The 21,827-nt window shown below is 39.1% G+C and overlaps 1 protein-coding gene across 3 annotated transcripts in view; it reads right to left on the minus strand.

Annotated features, from left to right (window-relative positions):
• SPAG16 (sperm associated antigen 16) overlaps positions 1-11,196 on the minus strand; it is a 359,065-nt gene extending 347,869 nt beyond the window's left edge. The window contains exons 1-4 of one of the 3 annotated variants that reach the window (XM_042035377.1): positions 11,040-11,172; positions 8,242-8,273; positions 7,711-7,809; positions 2,958-3,085 (exon numbers count right to left, since the gene is read on the minus strand). In XM_042035377.1, the coding sequence (XP_041891311.1) occupies positions 2,958-3,085; positions 7,711-7,809; positions 8,242-8,273; positions 11,040-11,097 (317 nt within the window). In that variant the 5' untranslated portion in view covers positions 11,098-11,172. Of the gene's footprint in view, positions 1-2,957; positions 3,086-7,710; positions 7,810-8,241; positions 8,274-11,039 lie in introns of all 3 variants that reach the window. The other 2 variants (XM_042035375.1, XM_042035378.1) reach the window with 2 other exon arrangements.
• Between the last annotated feature and the right edge of the window lie 10,631 nt (positions 11,197-21,827).

The raw sequence follows: 21,827 nt of genomic DNA on the forward strand, positions 1-21,827 counted from the left end.
TGCAGAAACAAAAAGCATTTCTCAAATAAAAGCAACCTTTGCTGAACATCATCCAAAAAACTTAAGGGGAATGTTAGTAGCTCTGTCCAAATGACTTCCTACAGTCAGCTACGTATTTGCATTCTGAGGATACTTCTTGGAATACTCATCCCTATGAATTAAGCTGTCACATTCACCACCAGTAGATGAAAGGTTTTTGAAAAATTCATCTGAACATGTCCACAATAACAAGGTGGTGATAGAATGAATGTTTTCTTAATTACTGTAAGAACAGGCTTTAACACTAAGAAAGAAGCTTAGGGATTTTTTTTCTTTCCTCCAAAGCGACTGATGCACAGATACAATTCCTATCAAAAATATTGCAAATAAGGGGACCTTCATGGCAGAAAATCACAACTCTGTGTACTCCTTTACTTGCTGGAAGTGTTTCTCCACTGAATGCCCTAACTACACTTCATGAAAACCATCAAACATCTGCACAAAGACTCATCAAACAAGGATAACTGATGAACCTCAACTCCAGCAGAGCTAAAAACTCTGAAAGACAATTTGCACGAAACACAATTAATACCAATAAATCCACTACACCCTTTTCTAAGAACAGTACTAAAGAATGTTTTTGTACATGTAGCAGAAATGGAAAACCACACAACAAATTGCACTGAGAAATCTCATTATCTTTCATCAACCTGGTCCTGTAAATCTCATAGACCTCCTCCATACTGAGCTGACTGCCAAAGAGCTGCTCTTCTCAATTCTTTCATTACAGATGGAAATTAGATTAGTTCCATGCACACACAGGTATTTTACTAAGCTTTTCAGACCTACTGAGTTGTAATTCTTAAATCACTATTAAAAATTAACCAAGAATCTGGAAACCTAAGGAACAGATGGTTAACTGTGATTTTGCCATCAAAGCCCAGTGCAGACTAACTGAAAATAATAAATTATTATTATATACTTTATATTATAGCTCCTAGAAACTGAACCAAAGGAATCAAGTTGCAGAGATGCTCTGCAATAAACTGATAGCTCAGGATGACCTGGGCTCTTGGGCATTAGGAGGGAAGAGACTGGCAGATGCAGGAATTTACAGCTGATCAGCCTCTGCACTTCATACCTAAAAGCTGTCAATCCAGTATCTTCAATAAACAACGAAAGTGCTATCAAATCTTGTATAACAAACGGATGGAAATTTTAATGGAAAATTAGATATTCAAAAAATAATTTAACTGTAAAGTTCGTTAAAGTATAATTGGAATAAAAATTTTATGTGCAAAACCCCCTAAATAATTAAAGGAAAAAAATCACTACAGCTGTTATAAAATTATTCATTACTTCATTGAAAAATAAGGGATTTGACATAAAATAAACCATAATCAAATCACGGCATTTTATACAGCTGGATAGAATAACAGTGTTTTCCCAAACTCCAAAATAAACACAGATAATTTGGTCCAATTTAAGTGACCTTTAGATCTCAGACAGACAATAATTTCAAAGCCAGCCTTTTGATAAATTTTCTCTATGTTAATTAATTTCTCATTTTAAATTCCATTAGTACTTGGATCACCACAGCATGAGAGCAAGAGTGTCGTCCCAATACATAATGAGGAACCCGAGTACACTAATCTGCTCTCACTTTCATTAATATTGTAAATTATCCATTTCAAACCAACATGAAACATTTTGAAACAAGGTATTAATGCAGAAAGTCTCTATACAGTAAGATTAGATACTGACGTGCTGAGCTCATTTGTAAAGCTACTGAAATTAAAAGTACTACTTACAGAGAAAAAATATATGTACGGCTAAGAATTTAAAAGATAGGGCCTGTTAAATCCTGCACTTTCTGTTAAAAAGCAATCTGAATTTTGCCACTGATATAAATTCAGACTCTAAGTGCTTCAAAGAAAGCTGTAGCTTCATAAAAAGGTCACTATTTATATCTGTCTAGTGTTAATTATCTTTTAGCATAAAAACTATTAGACTTCAAGCTTAATGCTATTCGTATCAGTTCTTTTGTTGAGAAAGAATACAGAACTGAAGTGCTCCTTCTCCAAGGAATCATTTAAGTCCATCGTTATGCTATCAAAAAGAAGATCATTATTAATTCCAAAGGCAATGCCTGATTGATGAGTAAGACCAGAGCTTTGCAAATGACAGCACAGATTCCACACCTGAGAATACTTCTATGAAAATTTAAAAGCTTCAAAGCTTTTGTATGAAAAAGTAAGATGTTTCTAACTTTTTCTAATTTTCAAATTTTGCAATTTCAAATTGTGCAATTTTATTTAAAAAAACCCTCTGAACTTCTCAATTTAAAACTGAGAACAAGGTTAATTAAAGAGGGGTGTTTCCACTTTTCAGAATTTCTCCAGCATAATCCGCTTATTCAAAGCAAGCCTGTAACTTCATGTGTTTCAACAGAACTTTATGGCAAGTGTCATCTTTTGCTCCAAAGTAATTTAGCTTTCCTCCAAAGCTTTCCAGAATTCCTAACATACAGTTTTTAATCAATATTTTTAAAAGTATACATCCTGAAGGATGTATGAAGAGAGTGGTGTATTTAATCAAAGCTGCACCTTTAAACTTCTGCATAAACCATGGACAAAACCCCTGCAATCTACAAAAGCTTTGGAAAAAGAAGATAGTAACAGCTCAAGAGATTATTCTTCTGATTACTGTATAAGCTAAATCTTAAAAAATAAAAACCACCCGTATTTACTAACTGCTGTACCAAAAATTACAAAGTAATAAATATTCTGATTATTCTATTTAAACAAGGGTTTGCATCCTCATTCTCACCAGGAAGGTATTTGTTTGTTAAAAAACTACATATTTAAGAATGACTTGTACTCAGGAGAGTATTCTGAAAAAATATCCTGAAATACCAAAAATACTTGAATCCTGAGCACCTAATTCCCAAAGTAACATGGTCACTTAAATTATTTTACCATTCAGTCTGGAAGCAGTCAAGAGTTCTAGACATTCCCAGTCTGTCCAGGAAATTGCAGAAGAAGTCATCCATTGCTTCACGTATTTCTGAAACTGATTTCCCAGAAGTCAGAACCGACTGCGAAGCCTGAAATTAAATTTTGATAACTGTTCAACTTACAAGAGAAATGCCATTATCATACTTTCTATTTCTGAAGTCATCTGAAGTCACACCTCCTAGAGTACCGCTGAATGTTTCCCTTGTCTTTATCGATCAGATGTGTAACCAGTGATCCTTCTAATGGCAAGGTTTGTGAAAGGTTATAAAGCAATAACTCAAACCCCACCTTATTTAAGCAGGTATTCCAAACCTGACACCAGCTGGTAGAGACTTGAAAGTATTAAAACTGATGGACGATCTTTTTAACCAGAGAGAAAAAGGAGTCCTTACCTAATGAAAAATGTAGCAGTCCAAGGTGCCAGTATGGCTTGTATGCTTTTTGTAATGGTGCATGCAGTGGAGGGACAGACAGAACCTCATCTCCATCACCTGATCCCTTAGGAATAAGCCTCACAAAGATCAAGTGTCCCTTTCCTTTCAGCATGCTCTGAAGGAAGCTGCCAGACAACACTGCTACAAGTGTTAGCAGAAGACAGATGGTGCACCAGGGCTTCGTGTACAGCTCCCCCAGTGCCACCCAGACAGACAGCTCTGCAGAGAAGGTCAGCTCATGGGGCAAGCACATTGCCAAATGAAGAATAAAAACAGAACAGAGCAATCCTACTACAGAGAAAAATAAAAAAAACCTTTCACAGCTTTCTGACGCAGTGCAAATCTCTTCCCTGCACCCAACCCCATTCAGCCCACTCAGCTCACAGTTCAGTGTTTAGCTCTCCTACAGAGAATTCAACATGCAAGGAGGTATGGAAAAAAAGGAAAATATGACCCAGACTGAGACTACTCCCCCCAAAAAAGCATTTAAAGACAATGAGATGAGAGAGACTGCCACAACTCAGCAGCCAAGGAGGTGGCCTTATTTCACTCAGATATCAAATGGATTGCAGTGACTTGACATACCTAAATATGAGGGTCTTGGCTTTTGGGAACTCCACACGGGCACAGTGCCACAATGGACCTGCTCAACAATGCATGACAAGCTACTGCACTGCACATGCATCTTGGCGAGAGATTATAAAAATACCACAAAACTGAAAAAAAACCACTGAGAGATTTATTAAGCCATGCTAAAGACTGTGACTGCAAATCATTTCCTCCACCCATTTATTAAAGAATCTTTAAGGCCAGGGATTTCTGATAACTCCATTCATTTATGGCTTATTCATGCCCTTAGTGGCAGCTCTCTCACCACGAGTGCATAAATTACCTGGAGATAAAGGCATTTCTCTCAATAAAATAAAAACACTGGAAAAATCTCTTGGCCGTTTTGTGTAACACGGAAAATGTTGTCTTCAATCCAAGCAGCCTACCTAATATAACCAGAAAGAATTGCACATGTCTGATGGAGGCCATGTAACAAGGCTTTATGACTAACACAATATGCCAAGTGCAATGCAATATTTAGCATATTTTCATTACTAGAGCTCCAGTACATCAGGCAGGTCTATTTTCTAATTGTGATAATGCAAGAACCAAAGGGTACATGGGCAGACATGCAGCTGCATCCCTCGGCTTGCTTCTTTCTTTACTCCAAGTGAGGCAAACATCTAATATTGTTGCTTGTAGCTTTCCAAACACATCTATAAAACCAGTCTTCGGAAGAAGTGACACAGCTTGATTCCCTCAATAAATGGAAATATGATAGGAATTCATTTCATCCGTGCAGAAAAGAATTTATTAGCGAGATACCAGCTCCGAGCATCATTCCAGGAACCAAAGCTCGAGCAGGGAACAATATAGGGAGAAATTAATTCAGTCTAACAGGCACAGAATCACAACGGGGCCTCAGGAAATCAGAACTGAATTCCCAGCTCTTTCCCAGGCTTTGGGAGTGATATTAGGCCAGCCACTTGCCTCAGCTTCATTGTAACCATGGATGACTACCAGTAGAATGGCGTACCAAGAATTTTGTTGTATGCATTTGCTTGTTTGGAAATGAGGAAAATACCATCAACTAACATGATGCAAACAGACATCCTATAGCAGTTCTACGGACAAAACCATCTTATTAAAAGAGTCTGACCATGGAGTCAAAAGAAATTAAATATCTGCTTTGTTAAGTATTTCTTTGTGTTAATTAAAATACTTAAAACACTGTGAGTGTAAACATTATAAATATAGCCAGTAAAATAAATTAATTACTAAGAGCTTAACCTTAGGAACTTCCACAACACTCCTGAGAATTTCCGTCCTTGCAAGAATTTCTGTCCAATGAAGAAATATGAACACCAAATAAATTCATAATTTCTGTAGGAAACAAGGTAAAATGTTCTTGAAAAACTTACTAAATTTAAGAAGAATATAAAAAGGGAATTCAAGGATTTTAACATGTTCAAGCAAACTGAAAATCACGCATACATAAACTGCAACATTACTGAATGTCAATGTTACTTCAGATTATCATTTAAAATATTAAGAAGACAAAGAACCTTGAAGTAAAGTCTAAGAGCTGTAACTACTGAAGAAAGTTTTTCAGCCAGCTTTCATCTATGTGTGGGTTTCCAGTTCTGCATCCTTTTCCTACGGTCCCTATCAGCTGGATCATTGCTTCCATATGCAGAATACTTTTTGCTTGTGTTGAAAAATAATTTATGTTACCTAAAAATGTCTCAGAAAAGAAGAAAACCAGAAAAAAAAAAAAAAAAGAAAGATGTGCTTAAGAAGGACAAATCATGTTACTCAACTTAGAAACTCTGGATAGTTTTAGTATCTGCAATTGGAAAATACCAAATTTGTAATTTATTTTTGATGATCCCTGATCTGTGCCTTTTCTATATAATTTATCAAACATAAAGATTTATTTGCACCTAGCAATGAAATGAAACTTTTAACATGGGATTATGTACACAAGTAAACAGCAAGTTGAGCAGCAAATACACACTATCACTTAAAACTATCATCCAGGATATGGTTATTACAGAAGTTAATTTATTTTAACCAAGATTACAAGCTAATAATTTTTAAAAATGGGTCAATTATTTATCATGTGAAGAAGACAACCTTCTATTTTGCTTCCCAGCTCAGAGTTTGGATGTTGATTCAATATTAATTTACAGGAAGCAGTGCTTCTAACTCAGGTCACCAGAAGCACATGGCTTTTGCAGAGAATAAGTATCAAACAATTGAGTCTGTGAACCTCACAAAATATACAGTAAATCGTTATGAAAGCTGTCAGGGAACTAGCAAGTGTATTAGAACATTTCTCTATCCATGTCTTTCTGTCCAAAGGATGAAAACATTACTTCAGTTTCAAAATTATGGAAAAAATGAAGCCTCCAAATAACAAATCAAGCAGAAAGAAGGCAGACAACTCTTAGCATAAGCTTAAAATCAAAGAGAATTTGAGTTTATGCACACATTCTCTGCCAGTTCTAAGGAAAGGTAACAGTTTCTTCAGTTTGATTTACTGGGATAGACATTAACATACTGTCTCCTACCACTCCAAGTTCAACAATCAATGAAGAGGTAAAAGATTATTTAAGTACAGCACTGTCAAAAGATCCATAGGTTAAAAATATTCTCCCTTTTTTCACTTTCTATTTTAACATCAACTCCCCCAGTAAAACAATCATAACCTCAGCTATCCCTAAGGAACATGAAGAATTTCCACTACTTCCTTAGCATTAAGCATTTGCCATCTCAAACACTTCTGTGATCTCTCCCTTAATTTTCTGGCATATTCAGTTTTAATACACATAAAGCTCCGGTACTGTCAGTTTCCACTCTAAGTTTGATCGAAAATACAAAACTGATCTGTTGATAAGCACAAGTACAGAAGAAAATGCACATTTTCCCTCCATTTCGAGGTTAAGTATCATTCACATCATCTTTTCACTATTAATCATTTACTTTTGCAAAACAAAGACTATGACTGTACCTTCTGATGAGGCTACAAGATAGTGTTGATGTTGGAAACACAGCAGGGAAAAGCACTTTTCCATTAGATTGTTAAAAACAAGTAAATTCAGGTAAATCCTATTTTGAAAAATGCAATACAACAATACGATTGTGTAACTCTAAGCTATTACACAACTGCTTTGAAAATAAACTGCAAATGTAAGCAATGTCAAAACTAATGGTGTGGAATGATTGATAATTTCATTAATATTTTAGTTTACCATAGTGTAACAGTCCATTCTTTATTTTCAATATATGAACAATCCCTTTTAGCAAAGTACTCAAACACAACCTTTTGTGGATGTTAAGCACATGCAACTTCTTTCCTGTGCCAGGGATCACACTCTCATTTAATCTGCTCAGATAAAGAACAAACTCTAAAATATGGATGCATTGCAATGATATTACTGTATTTTAAATAATCTAGCTAAATGTTTGCTACGTGTGTTTGAAATATCAGGCTGTTTACAGAACATGAAATGAACACAAATTAAAGGAAGATGAAACCGAGGAAACCGAGGGAACATAAATTGTCTTTTCCACTATGGCACATGTTTACTCCTAGAACCTTGTAAGAAAATAAGAGACAATCTTTCCCACACAAATATTTCATAATTAGTATAAATTATTGTGTATAAATTTCAAGCCACTAATGCCAACTGAATTAGAGACTCTTAGAATGTTTAGGAAGCTCTTACTGAAATTTGGGCATCTTCAGTCTGCTCTTGAATACTCTGCAACACTTTGGACAGATCGTCATCATCTTCTTGAAGACTGAAATCATCATCTGTTGAAACCTAAATGAAATTATGTAAAGTTTCGTATCAACACATTTTATACATCTTTCTTTCACAACACAACTGTTCCCACTCCCATTAGAACTGCTGAAAATAATCCCCTCCTTGTTAAAATACCATTTTGCCATATTTAAATAGAAATCGTATTATTGAAATATTTTTTATAAATAAGCTGAAATATTTAAATAGATGTTTTATCTAAATAGAAATACTTATACCTTTAAAAAAGTATTTAATATTCAAATAAAGGTAATACACAACAATTCAACTAACACCAAATCTTCTCGTGAATAGATATATGCCCTCTATCATCACTTTAAAGGAGATTCATGTCATTTCTCCTAGGATGTCTACGTGACTGATGAAGTAAAAAGAATGAAACGTGAACACTCTACCAAAATATATCAGAAGATTATCAATTTAGTAAGTTACCTCTTCATACTGATAATCATCTTTACAGTCATCTGTTATGGTCATGTCGGCAGGTTTAGTTAAGTTTGAAACAGCTGGTGCAAGTGAGGAGTTTCAACTTAGAAAAAAATACCATAAAATAACCATCTATAAATCTGTTACCACCACCTCCACCCTTCTTCTTTTTGACTCAAGACTTTCAACTTTCAAGGTTTCCTTCAGCCTCGAGGTGAACAAGCCCAGTTCGGTGCACAGAGACAGAATTTAGGTTTAAGTTTTTACAGCAGGTTTGATCACCATTAAAAACTGACTCATCAGATCTCAGAAGCCAAGCACTAATTCCAAATTAAATCAGCAGCTAAATTGTGCTCTCAGCCAACCATCAGTTTTGAGAGGGGTCTTTTTGCACTAGGATTTCCATAACTAGCTTCATGCTCTCAGAAAACAGCATTTTTTTAGCAAATTCAGATGTATGAGTTCAAACAGGAACACCTGAGGTCAAACCCTGAACACCATAGGGCCATTTACCAGAGCTGATACAAATGCCTTAATAATCACAACACAGTTACAATAAAAAGATGAGGAACTTTCAAAACATTGGAAAATATTTGGAAATTATCTACAGTTCCTTGAAATGCTTTCAAGTCAAACTTTTGATTAAACATAACTACAAACAAGTCTAAAATGAAAGCCAAATAAACATCTTTTCATCCACTAGCCTCACAGCCCATGAAAGAATAATGAAATGGTTTTAGCAGATGCTGTTGACAGTTTCCCTAGAAAATCAGTTAGCCTACAAGTGACCCATGTAAATAAACCAGGAATTAACTTCCAAAGAAAAGAAAAGCTGGAAATTCAGTACTTCACATACAGAGAAGAAGAAAAAAACCCAACAGTTTTCCAGCTTTACATCAAGTTGCCCAAATCTAAATTATTCTCCTAAAACCAGGCCTTTTGCCACAGTTTTCACAGCAAAGTATACATGTAAAAGTACAAAATATAGGTTAAAGTATCATCTGCATTCAAGACAACAGCATCAGAAAAACTCAGACAAATTGTATCCATCTGGAGGACTAACAGCTGAACACCATAACCCCTGATAAGTAATAAACTTTCAAAAACTGGGGATTTTTTTCTTCAATTTTCTATTGACCTGACTGTCCTTGTGATCCACTATGGTCTAAACTAATGTGTCATTGCAAACATTCTGCCCAGACTAAATTATTACTTAAAGAATCCTTCAGTTTTCCTTATTTTTTTTTTCTTCCAACTAGGTGCACTATAAAACAGATAAATTAATTTTTAAAACTACAGTATTTCTCAACAATGTTAAATCTGCTAAGGCAGGGCTTTTATAAGCACACCACACTGAAAACAGCTGTGCAGATTCACTAAGGTAGAAATTGAGGCACGAGCTGGAAAAGGACATTCCTCCACATTTTTAAATTGGCTTTATACTGCCTTATAATTTAATTCTAGCAAGGCAGGAAAAATTAAGGTATGGTAGGGTCTATGACACTAAAGTATGATTGTTTAGCCTCTAAAAGCATAAAAAAGCTCCTTCATTTGCAGCTCACAGCTAGAAAAGAGAACAGGTACAGCTCATCTGACCTAGTGACAAAAGTAGAATTTGGGTCATCTGACCAAAAAATTACACATTTAAAAGCCATAAACTTCCAATATAATTTGCTACAACTAAAATGTGGAAAGAACTGGGTGAGGTTTTTTGCTCTAAAAGCCACAGCAGTTATGTCTAGGTTATGTATCACAACCCTTATACTCGGTCATAGTCAGTACAAACCAAAAACCATGACTATCCCAGCAGTTATTCTGCAGTGGGAAAGGAGCACCTTTTCCAGCAGCACATTGGGACTGTGAGTCTTAGTAACAAACCTTGTCACTCCTCCTTAGGTATTCAGCATTTACTGCTCAATAGCTAACACATGAGAGGTGACAAGAGCCTTTCATGCCAGGATTTTAACTCCTGGCTCAGGCTGCCCCACCAGCAGTGAAGGATTCAATTCCCCCCTCTTTTCCAAGGGGCACTCAGGAACCCCGACCTTCAGCCAGGAAAGCAAACACCACATTACAGTGAGCAAGACCGCACTGCCTCTACAGGGCCAAAACCCCACGTATTCACAGAATTGCTTAGGTTGAGGAAGACCTCTAAGACCAGCTAACATAGCACCACATCCGTGCTCACTGCTAAACGATGTGCTCGAGTGCCACATCCACACAGGGCTTTTTAACACCTCCAAGGATGGTGCGGCCACTGCTTCCCTGGGCAGCCCGTTCCATTGCCTGGCCACCCATTAAAGGAAGAATTTTTTCCTGGTATCTCAACCTCCCCTGGCTCAGCTTGAGGCTGTTCTCTCTCCTCCTGTCCCTGTTCCCTGGGAGCAGAGCCCGAATTCCCCCCGGCTGCCCCCTCCTGCCAGGGAGTTGTGCAGAGCCACAAGGTCTCCTTCTGAGCCTCTTCTCCAGGCTGAGCCCCTTTCCAGCTCCCTCAGCCGCTCCTGGTGCTCCAGCCCCTTCCCCAGCTCCGCTGCCCTTCTCTGGACAGGCTTCAGCCGCTTTTCAGTCTCGAGGGCCAACAACCCACAAAAAGAACAACCCAGTCTGGGGGATCTTTGACTTTCCCCCCCTGCTCTCAACGCTGCCCTCGCCCCACCCGACCCCCGCTCCAGCAGGTGCCGGGGCCGCCTCGAGTGAGGCGGGAGGAGCGCTGAGGAGACGGACCCCTGAGGCGGGGAACCGGCACCCGCAGCTGTGCAGGAGGACGAGGATGGAGGGGAAAGACTGGGGAGGAAGAAGGATACTCTGCAGGCTGAACGCCGCCCCAGAGACCGCAGCCGCCGCCGTCTCCTCCTCCGCCATGGCCGCGGCGTTGCCGGGGGCGACCTCTCGCGAGGAGAGGCACCCTCGCTGTGGCGGGAAGAGACCGGGCTTTAATTTAACTTAAATGAATTTAGTTTAATTCAATTCAGTTTAAAGTAATTCAGCGTTTGTAACTCGAGGCGAAGCTCCTCGTGCATTTGGGAGCGGTGCCGTGAGGAGCGCGGTGTAAGGGCGAGGAGTCTCCGCAGGTTTCCAGGGCGTCCCCTCAGGGCCGGCACCTGCGGCTCCTCCTCTAAACACACACGGCGCTTCCTGAAATGGAAGGAAAAACAGCAGGAAATGAGACGGGAAACCCCTTCAAACTCCTAAGAACGGACTAATTTCTTCCGCAGGTGGAACATTTTTGTAGCTGGAAACTAAGTCCTGTGAGACTGATTGCTTAAATCCCTTCAGAACCCAAACTCCCCTATGTGATTCTATATTCGCGTTTAAAAGCAGGAGTTTTCCCGGGCAAAAGTTTGGGAGAGCAACTTATATTTGTGGAGAACACACGTCATGGCTCCTAGGAGTTTGAAGTAAAGTTTCAGGACTCGACAGAAAAATTTCTGTTGCTTTTTCTTATTTTAAAGCAAGCTTAGTGGTCCCAGTCCTAAATTCCCATTGAGTTAAGGGGCTTTACAGAACTCAGAATCAGTGCTTGAATTAATGTAAAGTAACGGGAAAATAAGTGCCCAAAGTATCTAGGGGGGAAAAAAGTAGTCCAAAAAGTGCTAATAGTTGGGTTGAAAGGAGAGGCAGCAGTTTTGCTTGCAGGGTTAACAAAGAAAAGCTAAGCATTGAAATACAGCCTGAAGATCAGAGAAGATGTAAGTGGAGGAAACTAAATTATATCATTCAGTTAAGACTTTAGCCTGAAAAGATACAGTGCTGCAAGAGGACCTGCTGCCTGTGAAACTATTGTTTTAGCACTTTGCAGAGACTGTCACACAAGATTGCCGTTCCTCTCCCATGGCAGACACATCCTTGAGAAATGACAAGTACTTTGGCACTGTCAAAGTCTCCAAATTGTAATAAAAGAACAGTGTTTTGGCACGAGATTGTCACAACACTGCGAAGGTGACAAAAACTGTTGTATTCCCTCAAATTCTGTCAAACACTGTTGTTGAGTATAATACATGTCAGAGCTTGAACTCAGCTGGTTTCAAGAGGTAGAGAGCAAATGCTGACATACCTTTCTTGATCTTTGATGGCTGGGCTTTTTTTCCCCCTTCAGACTGTGACCAGAACAATGTTCTTTCATCATATCCAACCCAACAGAGGAATCCTGAACTCCAGCAGAGTATCTCAAAAAAGAATAAGCAGAAGTGACGTCATAAAGCACAACGTCCACCACTCAGCACTCCTAAACTGCAGATTGAAAAGGGGATAGCACAGTTGGGATGGCTACAAATGAAGGCATCATTCTCTTAGGGAAGTTTCCAATTCCACCACAAATCACAGAGTAAGTGTAACTTTATGTCATACAAGCAACCACAGCTGATTAATCTAAGCTAATACCACTCAATTCTCCAGCAACATTTGCTGGTAGCCTTTACACAAAGAGTTGAACAAACAAAATGCTAAGCAATACCCTTCTCTGAGTTCTCTCTCTCTGCAGGCCCAACTTCTCCCTACAAATTTTTCACAGGACTTCTGTATCTCACTAAACTATGGAAATGTATGGCATCCACAATTGAAGAAGACTGATGAAAGCTTAAAAAGGGCTCAGAAGGGTGCTTCGGGGAAGATTATGATTAGAAAACAATTAATAGTGAAGGACAAAAGGATCTCAGTCTTCTTGGTTTATTAAAGGAATCATTAAAGAGCTTTGATCCATGTCAGCGGGTAATGGATTTGGTAAAAAAGGCTATGTGAATATAGAACCATATCAAGAGAGTATATCTAGGTTAGATATTAGGAAGAAATTCTTCCCTGTGAGGATGGTGAGGCCCTGGCACAGGGTGCCCAGAGACGCTATGGTTGCCCCATCCCTGGAAGTGTCCAAGGCCAGGTTGGACAGGGCTTGGAACAACCTGTGATAGTGGAAGGTGTCCCTGCCCATGGCAAGGGGGGGAACTGGATGAGCTTTAAGGTCTCTTCCAACCTAAACCATTTTGGGGTTCTATAATTTCCAATAATATTGAAAATTAACTAAAAGTAAGTCATAACTAAAAGCAAAGAGCAAATTTTTTTAGTAAATCCAACTGATTTTCAAGTATCCAGAAGGATTTTAAGAACCACGGGGTTCTTTTTTAGAAATTACATTCCCCATGCAGATACCAGCTAGTTCAGGACATCTTAGGGCTCCCATTTGCAAAAGTCAGATATGGTCAGTGCACTTTCTATTAAAAAAAAGTTGAAGCAAAAAGATAACCATTTCTACCATGTATGGAGGTTTGCCAGTACTGTAAAGGACCCATGGAGTTTATCTGATTACTTTTAAATAAAAGTCAGTTGGTCAAAAATTGTTATTTCCCAAAGATTTAAAGCTTTGTTTGGAAACAGTGTTTGGTCGGCAACTTCTGAACTCTTTATGTCATCCCACTGTGACCATATAAATGGCCTCGTCATACTGACATTTTCCTTCAAAAGGCAAAACAAGCAAACCAGTTTCTCTCTACCTTGTTCAGAGCCACCTGCCATAAATACTTTGTATTTGATTATTGCTAAGCTGAATTCCAAGCACCCAATTCACCCTGGTTTATAGCCTCATAACAGTCTGGGTTATAAATGATTATCATCTCCCAAATAGCAGCAACCAGTGCTGTTACTGTATGCCATAACTTCTCGTGAGAAAGACATGGAAGCAGCATCTGCTGTAGCTTGAGCATTTCATTAGACAGGCTGTTTGCTTTTCTCACAGAGCAAAGACTGAGGCATGTACCTTGGCCAGATCTATCAGGCAGATAGCTCAGCCAGACAAGGTAGAGGATTTGAAAGAGATCATTTATGAAAACTGGACAAACTGGAATGCTCCAGAAGCATTTCCTGTGCTCCCAATCCCTAAGGGCCAGGTACTCTTCCCTTTATTACCACCACCTGAAAGATTGAGAGATTCTCCTTGCATTCAGAGCAAAATATCCCCTTCTGCTGAATTCAACAATCTAAGTGACTACAATTTTGACGAGTTGAGTTAAAAAACCAGAACAACCATGTGAGCTACTTTCAGTGACTTTCCCTCCCCTGCAGGAACACATCCAAAAGGTTCAGTATATGCACTTCATCATAGCAGACAAGCAGCCAACAAAGAATTATCTGCCCCACTGACTTTCACGCACCCATTTCTAATTGTTCTTCAACGCAGCTTTTGGGGAGAAAGGACACGGCAATGTCAGCAATTGAGCTTTCTGAATGAGCACAAAGCACGGCCAGGAACGCTCTAACAGCAGTATCATGATGATAGCCAAGAGGCCATTGTCCACACGGTCATGGTGGAGCACGGGACCACAGCTGGAAGCCAGAACGAGTTGGCAAACATCTTGTTTCAACTTCTGCTGTGCCATCTGGCTTCCAGTGAGGTGACTGACGTTAAATGTATTTTCTCCGTATTACCATCTGGCAGCTGCTTGTACAACAACAGAGTAACATGCAGAATTTGGCTAAGAGTTATCCCAAGAATCACATCAAGGATACTTGTAACACAGACTCTGAAATGGAAAAAGCTTACAAGGAAAGTTTTGTTAGCTGCGGGCATTACAGGCACAGACTATTGCAGGTGGGTAAGAGAGAGTGGGAAATTATATATCCCGATGTTTTTCATGTGTTTATTTTACAGAGTTCCCATAGAAGTTTCTACAGGGAAGGAAGGGACATGCACGCAGGTTTCCTAGGGACCCAAATATTGTATCCAGTGAAATGTCTGTTCTTGAGAAACATTAGCACATTTGCCATGCTGTAGCAACACAATCACTTTCCCAGCTTTAGAAAACCAGGACTTTCTTTTCTTGCTGTAATGTTGTATGCCAAAGGTACTTCTGATAAAGGAAGGAGATTTAAGGGGTTGATCAGTACAAACACAAGTCTCAAAAATATGCTACTTTAACAGAAATTTCCTCTAAAAATATCAGGATTGCCAAATGCAGTGTAACTACAGTGTAATAATAGCTGTAATGCCAGGTCATCTTTATAAAGGTCCCATTTGCAAAGCGTAGGGGCCATAGTAACCTTGCTGAGCTTTAAATGTAACAGAATAGGGTGCTTCAAAAAACAGAGTAGGATTTTTAATAAATATGATCCCATGACAGCTTAAATCAATCAACTTTCTACTCTACCTCCTGCTGTGCACTCCTGCTTTTTTCCTTGCTCTTGCATTGGTGCTCATATGATTCTCAAATAATTTAAACCTGAAAAAGCTAGTCCAGATGAAATTTTAAAAATATAATAAAGGTGGGGGGCTGTTAGCTTTTTTCTATTTGGTTGCCTTTTTTTTTTTTTTTTAATGAGGAAAAGTAACACTAAAATGCCAGAGGTTTGGCATTCAGAGTTAAGCTGAAGTGACTAAAAGTATTTTGTCTCTACTCTGTAAGAAGAATATTAAATATATAAGGCTCTGCTATGTTTCCAGGTATTTCTATAGATTAGATGTAGGGTACACTAAGTCTCTTAAAAAAGGATTTGAGTGGTGATCATTTGAAAACAAAAAACATTTGTTTTCCAATGCATCAGCAGTTCTGCTGATGGTCATTCTCCTAAGCATTTTATTGAAGCCCAATGAGCATTAGGTGGAATAATAGTTACACTATTTAATGACCAAATGCAAAAGATTGCTTTCTTTAGTAAATTTCTAAAATTCAGTCTGATTTCTGGCTTCAATCTCACACAGCTCTTTCTCAGGAAACAAAGAGACAATAATCTGCTCAAAACCCAGCAATATAAGTGCAAACAGAAGTATGAAGAGTTTTGACTGCACTTAGAGAAAAAATTGAGAGTCAATAGTCAAGCATTTTGTCAATAATACAGCAAAGACATCAGTACAACATGAGCACAGGGCACGGCTCTGTGGAGTGCAGGTTTCCCACTGCAGACCCTGGCAGGGTAATGTATGTAGTCCAATCTGTACACTGTGATGTATAATAGAAGAGTTATCCTGTCCACACCGATGCTGCTCTTGCCAAGAACTACGGCCTCCACATCTCTGGCTGGTGTTGCCCTTGAAAATTATCAGGAGCATTGGACAGACCGATTACGTTGGCTCTCACTGTTATAAATTTAGGAGTATTTCTGCATCACAGATAGAATAAATTGTGCTAAAAGACAAGAGAGGTGCCGTATAGTACCTTTTTATTTTAGAAGTGTAGACTGAGCAGTTAGAGCAGTTCTCTCCAAACTCCAGTTTTATAAACACAAGTATTTATACAGCTTATAGGGACTAATGATCATTGCTTCCTGATAATTAGAGGCTTTTCCCTTAGTATGTTCTTCTCCTCTTGGAAATTAAGTTTAGTTAATATGCTCTTCAAGGCAACTGTGACCACAATGCAGCTAATACACTTCTACTGCAAGCTAAGAAAAAAATTAACTCCATGTGGCTGTTGTAAAAGGAAAAGCCACCACCCTTAGCACAAAAGACCAGAGAAAACAAAGGGCTGTATTTTTTCCTAGTCTGTACTTAGCAAGAGAGGCAAGAATTGAGACACCACCATGTCAGAAAACATGAGCTAAAGGACAAGCAACACAAAAGCTTACAGAAACTCTTCCTTTTTCTTATTTTACCATGCTTCCAAGGGCTTCACTGCTTGTTACCCAAGTGATGCATCTTCCCATTGGAATTCTAAGCCTCATAGTAATAATTAGCACATGCCAGAGTCATTTTAGGTGGTTTCCTGCTCAATTTTTTTGGTTTTTGGAGATCATGTATGTACATGCTCACATTAAAACCAGACATGACAAAGTTTTCTCTGTCAAAATCAGTTTAAAAATTTACATAAAGGAATACATCTACCAAAACCATAAATTATTCAAAAGGATTGGGTGCTTCAACAAAATCTTCTCCTTGCACCCAATCCTGTCTTTATCTGTATCTTAGTAAGATAGAGTGCAGTTTCCTTCACTTTTTTTTCCTTCTTGTTGCCCCAAAAACACTTGCCTGCTCTTTGCTGCTTTCTTTGCTTGGACTCCCTCCTTCCTTTTTTGCTCTAGCTTTCCCTATTTTGACCAACCATTTCAATTTCTGTTTTTAGCAACTTTGACAACCCTTGGCTATTTCTTCAACCTGTGTTTTCAGAGATAGGCCTAGAATAAACTATTTTTTCTTGTTCTAAAAGAACCAGGAAATTATACCCAAAAAATGGTCCAAGAGGTCACAGAATTTGATGCAAAATATGCAAAGAGTAGCAGGGGACTTGTAACCAAAAGCAACGTTTGCTAGCAGAGCTTTCAGCCAAGCCTTTTCTCACCTGCTTAAAGCTTGTTGCCTTGATGAGAGACCAAGCATGGAATTTTAAGTTTCTCTAGCATTTTGGGGTTTTTTATTGCAGTGTCATTTTTTTTCACATCCAGAATATGAAAATATAAGTATTTCAAATTGTCCACCTCTAATCTGTCTTAACTCAGCTGAGAGTGGCAGTGTATACTGGTTTCTCTAGATTAATGTACAATGAGGACTGCCCTGTCTTTATGTCCATCTCTTTGCTTTGTTATTATTAACAGAAATATAGAACTTCGGGCAACAATTCTATAAAAATGCAGCATTTTGAATAATTTCTTAGAAAAACCTAAACTCTTCTGTATCCAATACTGATTGCCATTTGTGGTGTGAATGAAGCATTTCATGGCTTCTGTTTTCACATGCCTCCGATGAAAGCAATAGTACAATATTGGCACCCTATACCTAAATGTCAAAGCTTTGCTTTGTGAGGTTTTTAATATTTTGTTTAAATATTGAAGTGCCACAAAATTGAAATCTGGAAATGCTATGTTTAAGTTCTTTCCTTTTCCCTTCATACTGCTTATAGCACAGCCATAACTTTTGCTGTCAAGCCGTTTGCGCATTTTTGTATAGAATAGAGTGAGCAAATATTGGTAATTCAGCTTCTCAAACTAGACCTAAATCTTGGGCACCCTGTGTTGCATTTGAAGGTGCCCAAAGTGGTTTGAAATGGACTAGCTCACACACTGGAAGCTTACCTTAATATAAATTCTTCTTATATTTATACTTCAGGTATGTTCCCAGTAACTTAGAGCCAAATCTAAAGAGGCCTGCAGGGACACAGGAACCTGAACCCAAGAGGCTTTCACTGACTCTGAATCCTTAAAATCAGCTCTGCCAATTTATCCCCTTTCTGAAAATGGCAATTGCAGTGCCCGTGTCCAGGAGAGACTTTCTGCTTCTGGGCCGCCACTGGTCTCCAGTCCACCTCCTGAAACCAGGGCTGAGGGCCCCAAGCCCCCAAGCAGGATGTCCTTTCAGATAAACTCTTTCCAGTGCTGTTTTGAGCAGAGGAAGCAGCTCCTTGCTCCGTGTTGATTTCTGGTTTCCCTCCCGAGGCTGTGAGCTGTCCAAAACAGGCATTTACAAGGCAGTGCTGATTCCTCTCCACTGGTCAGGCACAGAGAGAAATATAGCCTTACTTTTAATAGCAGCTTACTCCACTGGAAGTTAAGATGATATAGCTATTTAAAGAATACAAAATTTATCCATTTAAATTAACCTGACTTTAAAACAAATACCTCCCTGTAAAGGCATTTCTGACCCTTTAAAATATACAGCTGAGTTCAGAAGAGAAAATTCAGAATTTCCTCACCTAAATTCACCTTTAAACTTCTGAACACTTATTCAAACTTTACTGGGACATAATGTATCTTCACAGGCCAGCATGACCATCCGTTTGACCATCTTTTCTTTCACACAAGAACCTCAGCTCACCTTGCTGGGCTTTGTAGGGTTGATCACTCTAGGAATGGTTCTGTTCAGAAGTGACTGTTCAGTGCCAGCTAGGTAAGGTGTGGTTCCCTCTCTACTGCCCTTCCCCAGTTCAAATCCGACATCAAAGCATAGCTCCTTATAGTCAATTTCTTTTGGCAGTGAGAAATCTAAAAGCATGGAAAGAAAAGCAAAATATGTGGGAGTGACCCATCCATATCCCTTTTGACAGTTCTATCACAGATGTGCAATTTTCACTTCACATTTTTTATCAAGTGTTTTAAAGCACAGCTAACATTAGACCTTTACAAGCTAGGGACTACAAATCAGTTATGTCTGAACATACCACATACCACAAGTGGCTACAGTTGCAATTCCCACTCTTGCAGAAGGCAAGATCTCCTCCTTGAGAAAAAAAATAAATCAACCAACCAACCAACCAAAAACCAATGAAAAACAAGCCCCAAAAAACCAAAACCAAGCCAACCTTATGGACAAAAGCATCTTTACACATGAAGTTGGGGTTCTGAGTGAGCCAGAATTTTTGAAGGAGTACCTATTTGTCCAGACCCCAATTCCGTCTCCCTCTCTGCATCCCTCTGTTCAGGAGGGAGCATGCCTGTATGGCACAAAAAATGCAAAGTATGTGTGTGTCTTCAGCTGTCCTGGGAGACTTCACATGATGTCAGACCCCTGGTGAGCCATCAGCTGGAGCACTTCTGAGCCTGGACAGCCTTTCTTTTGCACTTCAGTTGGCAAGGCAGAGAGCATCTTGCCAAGTCTTCACCCTCCTTACCTCCTTAGCCCATGCTGGGTGATTTCACAGTGAGCCAGCAATTACTCAGACTGGCATGTGGTCAGGTCATGTGTCAGATACATTTATCTCATTTACAAGCAGAAGATTCTCCAATGAATAATTCGGAAAGGAATAATCACCTTCATGGTCCATTTTCCCAACCCCAGGCTCTGTCTCTAACAAGCACCTGCTGAACCTAGCGAGACATGTCAACTACAGAAGGAGCAATTTAAAAATCATTGTGTAGACATGCAGACATCACCCCATGATTTTACTTACTGCTGAAGGCAAACAGCAATCTGTTGGCCCAACCCTCAGTGAAATCACGTAAGGTTTTCCTATCAACTTAAAATTGAGCTGGACTGAATCTAATAATCTGCACCCATAAAGTCCATCGTTCACAAGCTGTCATCATCACAAGGAAAATGATCCGCCTTTTGGAAGCTACTTGTTATTTTCTACTCACCAGCCTCAGGACACACTGGTTTCTACAAAGCATATAAAAATAGCAATACACTATGATATTGCCCAGCAAATCTAAGGCTAAAGGAGGTAAAGTTATGTCAGCAATGTTTCCTTGATCCCTCCTTTTTTAAATGAGATTTGCCATACTTCATAAATTCATGGCTAAGTCTGTTATCTCCTCATTGGTGCATGAATCTCAATTATAAAACTATTAAGATGGTGCAGAGAACCCATTTCTTCATCTGTGTAATATCCCATGGGTTACCTTACTTCGTGCAAACAAATCAGCAGAAATTTTGCTAATTAGATTACACAGGATAAAGATAATTTGTGCTAAATAGCAACTCTGATGAACCCATTCCCCCAGTCTGTTTTCTCGCGCTGAGAATGGCTGGTGAGATCAGTGTAATTGTGACCTCCGGCCCAAATCCCAATATCTGAAGGAAGATGTACAGGAGCAAACACAAGTCCATTTTTTTTTCTAACTACATCAGCTAGTCCAATTCAAAAATATTATCATTCCTCCCAAACTGTGTGTGAAGAACAGCAATTTTAAACACAGGAGGAATGCAGGAATAACCTCTAAACTTCGCACACTAAATTATGTTGCAGACAAAATAGACCTAGAGATTTTGCCTTTACAGCAAGAGGCACAACAGAGGATTGGTTTTCTGTTTGACTCTAAGCTGCCTAACTGGACATTTTCAGACTTGACATCTCACTTGCTTCAATTTCCAGAATCCACCACGAGACTCCCTGAAAGAAACTGGGCTCAGAGCAGGATGGCACCTGAACTGAACAAAATCTGCCAGCATCTCCAGCTGCAACCCTGTCCGTACTGTCATTCACCTGTGAGATGAAGGTGAGTGCCCTCCAGCCAACTGGAGCTATTCCCAGTAAGCCCAAGTGAAGAGTTCAGTCTGTATATGAAAAGTCTTATGACCATTAAACACTTTGCCTATTCCATCATTACACAGAACACAATGCTTAATGAGCTTTTGATTATCACTCCCATTACTGTAAATTAATATTAACAAGTAGCAATGATTCTCAGTGTTGATGAAATTGGTCCCCTTATCTGGGTATGATAACAATACCCATACACACAGACCAAAAGCCTCACTGTGAAAATCCAGAATGAACTGGAACTGGGAGCTGGAAACCAGTTCTGGGTCCAGGGTCATAGATGGACTTTGTAAAGTCAGCCAAAGCCTCAGTGTCTGAGTGTTTATTCTTGCACATATATGTAAATGTAGATCTCAGTTCTGCAGTTTTAGTCCACCTTGGAGTTACCAAGCATGATGGCATTTCATTGCCAATATAATTTTATAGAGGCACTGGTTGTTAGGATACAGCTTTGTTCACCACAGTTAACCATACTGTCTCAATTCACCATGCACCCACCAGACCATAAATCTGCTAATTAAAAAGAGACACATCTCCAGCTACAGTATTTGGACAGCACTTTCCTCCCAGGCATGGATTCAGTGATGTTTCTCTCACTGCACTGTGTCAGCTTGATGCTGTCACTGGTCACAGCTAATTAGGACTGAGTGAGCTGTGCTATTGTAGCTCTAAAATGCTGATGTTATAAGCACAGGAGGCTGA

The sequence above is a fragment of the Corvus kubaryi genome, unplaced genomic scaffold (genome assembly GCF_017639235.1).
Source record: "Corvus kubaryi isolate FWS band 111438036 unplaced genomic scaffold, C.kubaryi_AGA036_p1.0 37383, whole genome shotgun sequence".
Classification (NCBI taxonomy): domain Eukaryota; kingdom Metazoa; phylum Chordata; class Aves; order Passeriformes; family Corvidae; genus Corvus; species Corvus kubaryi.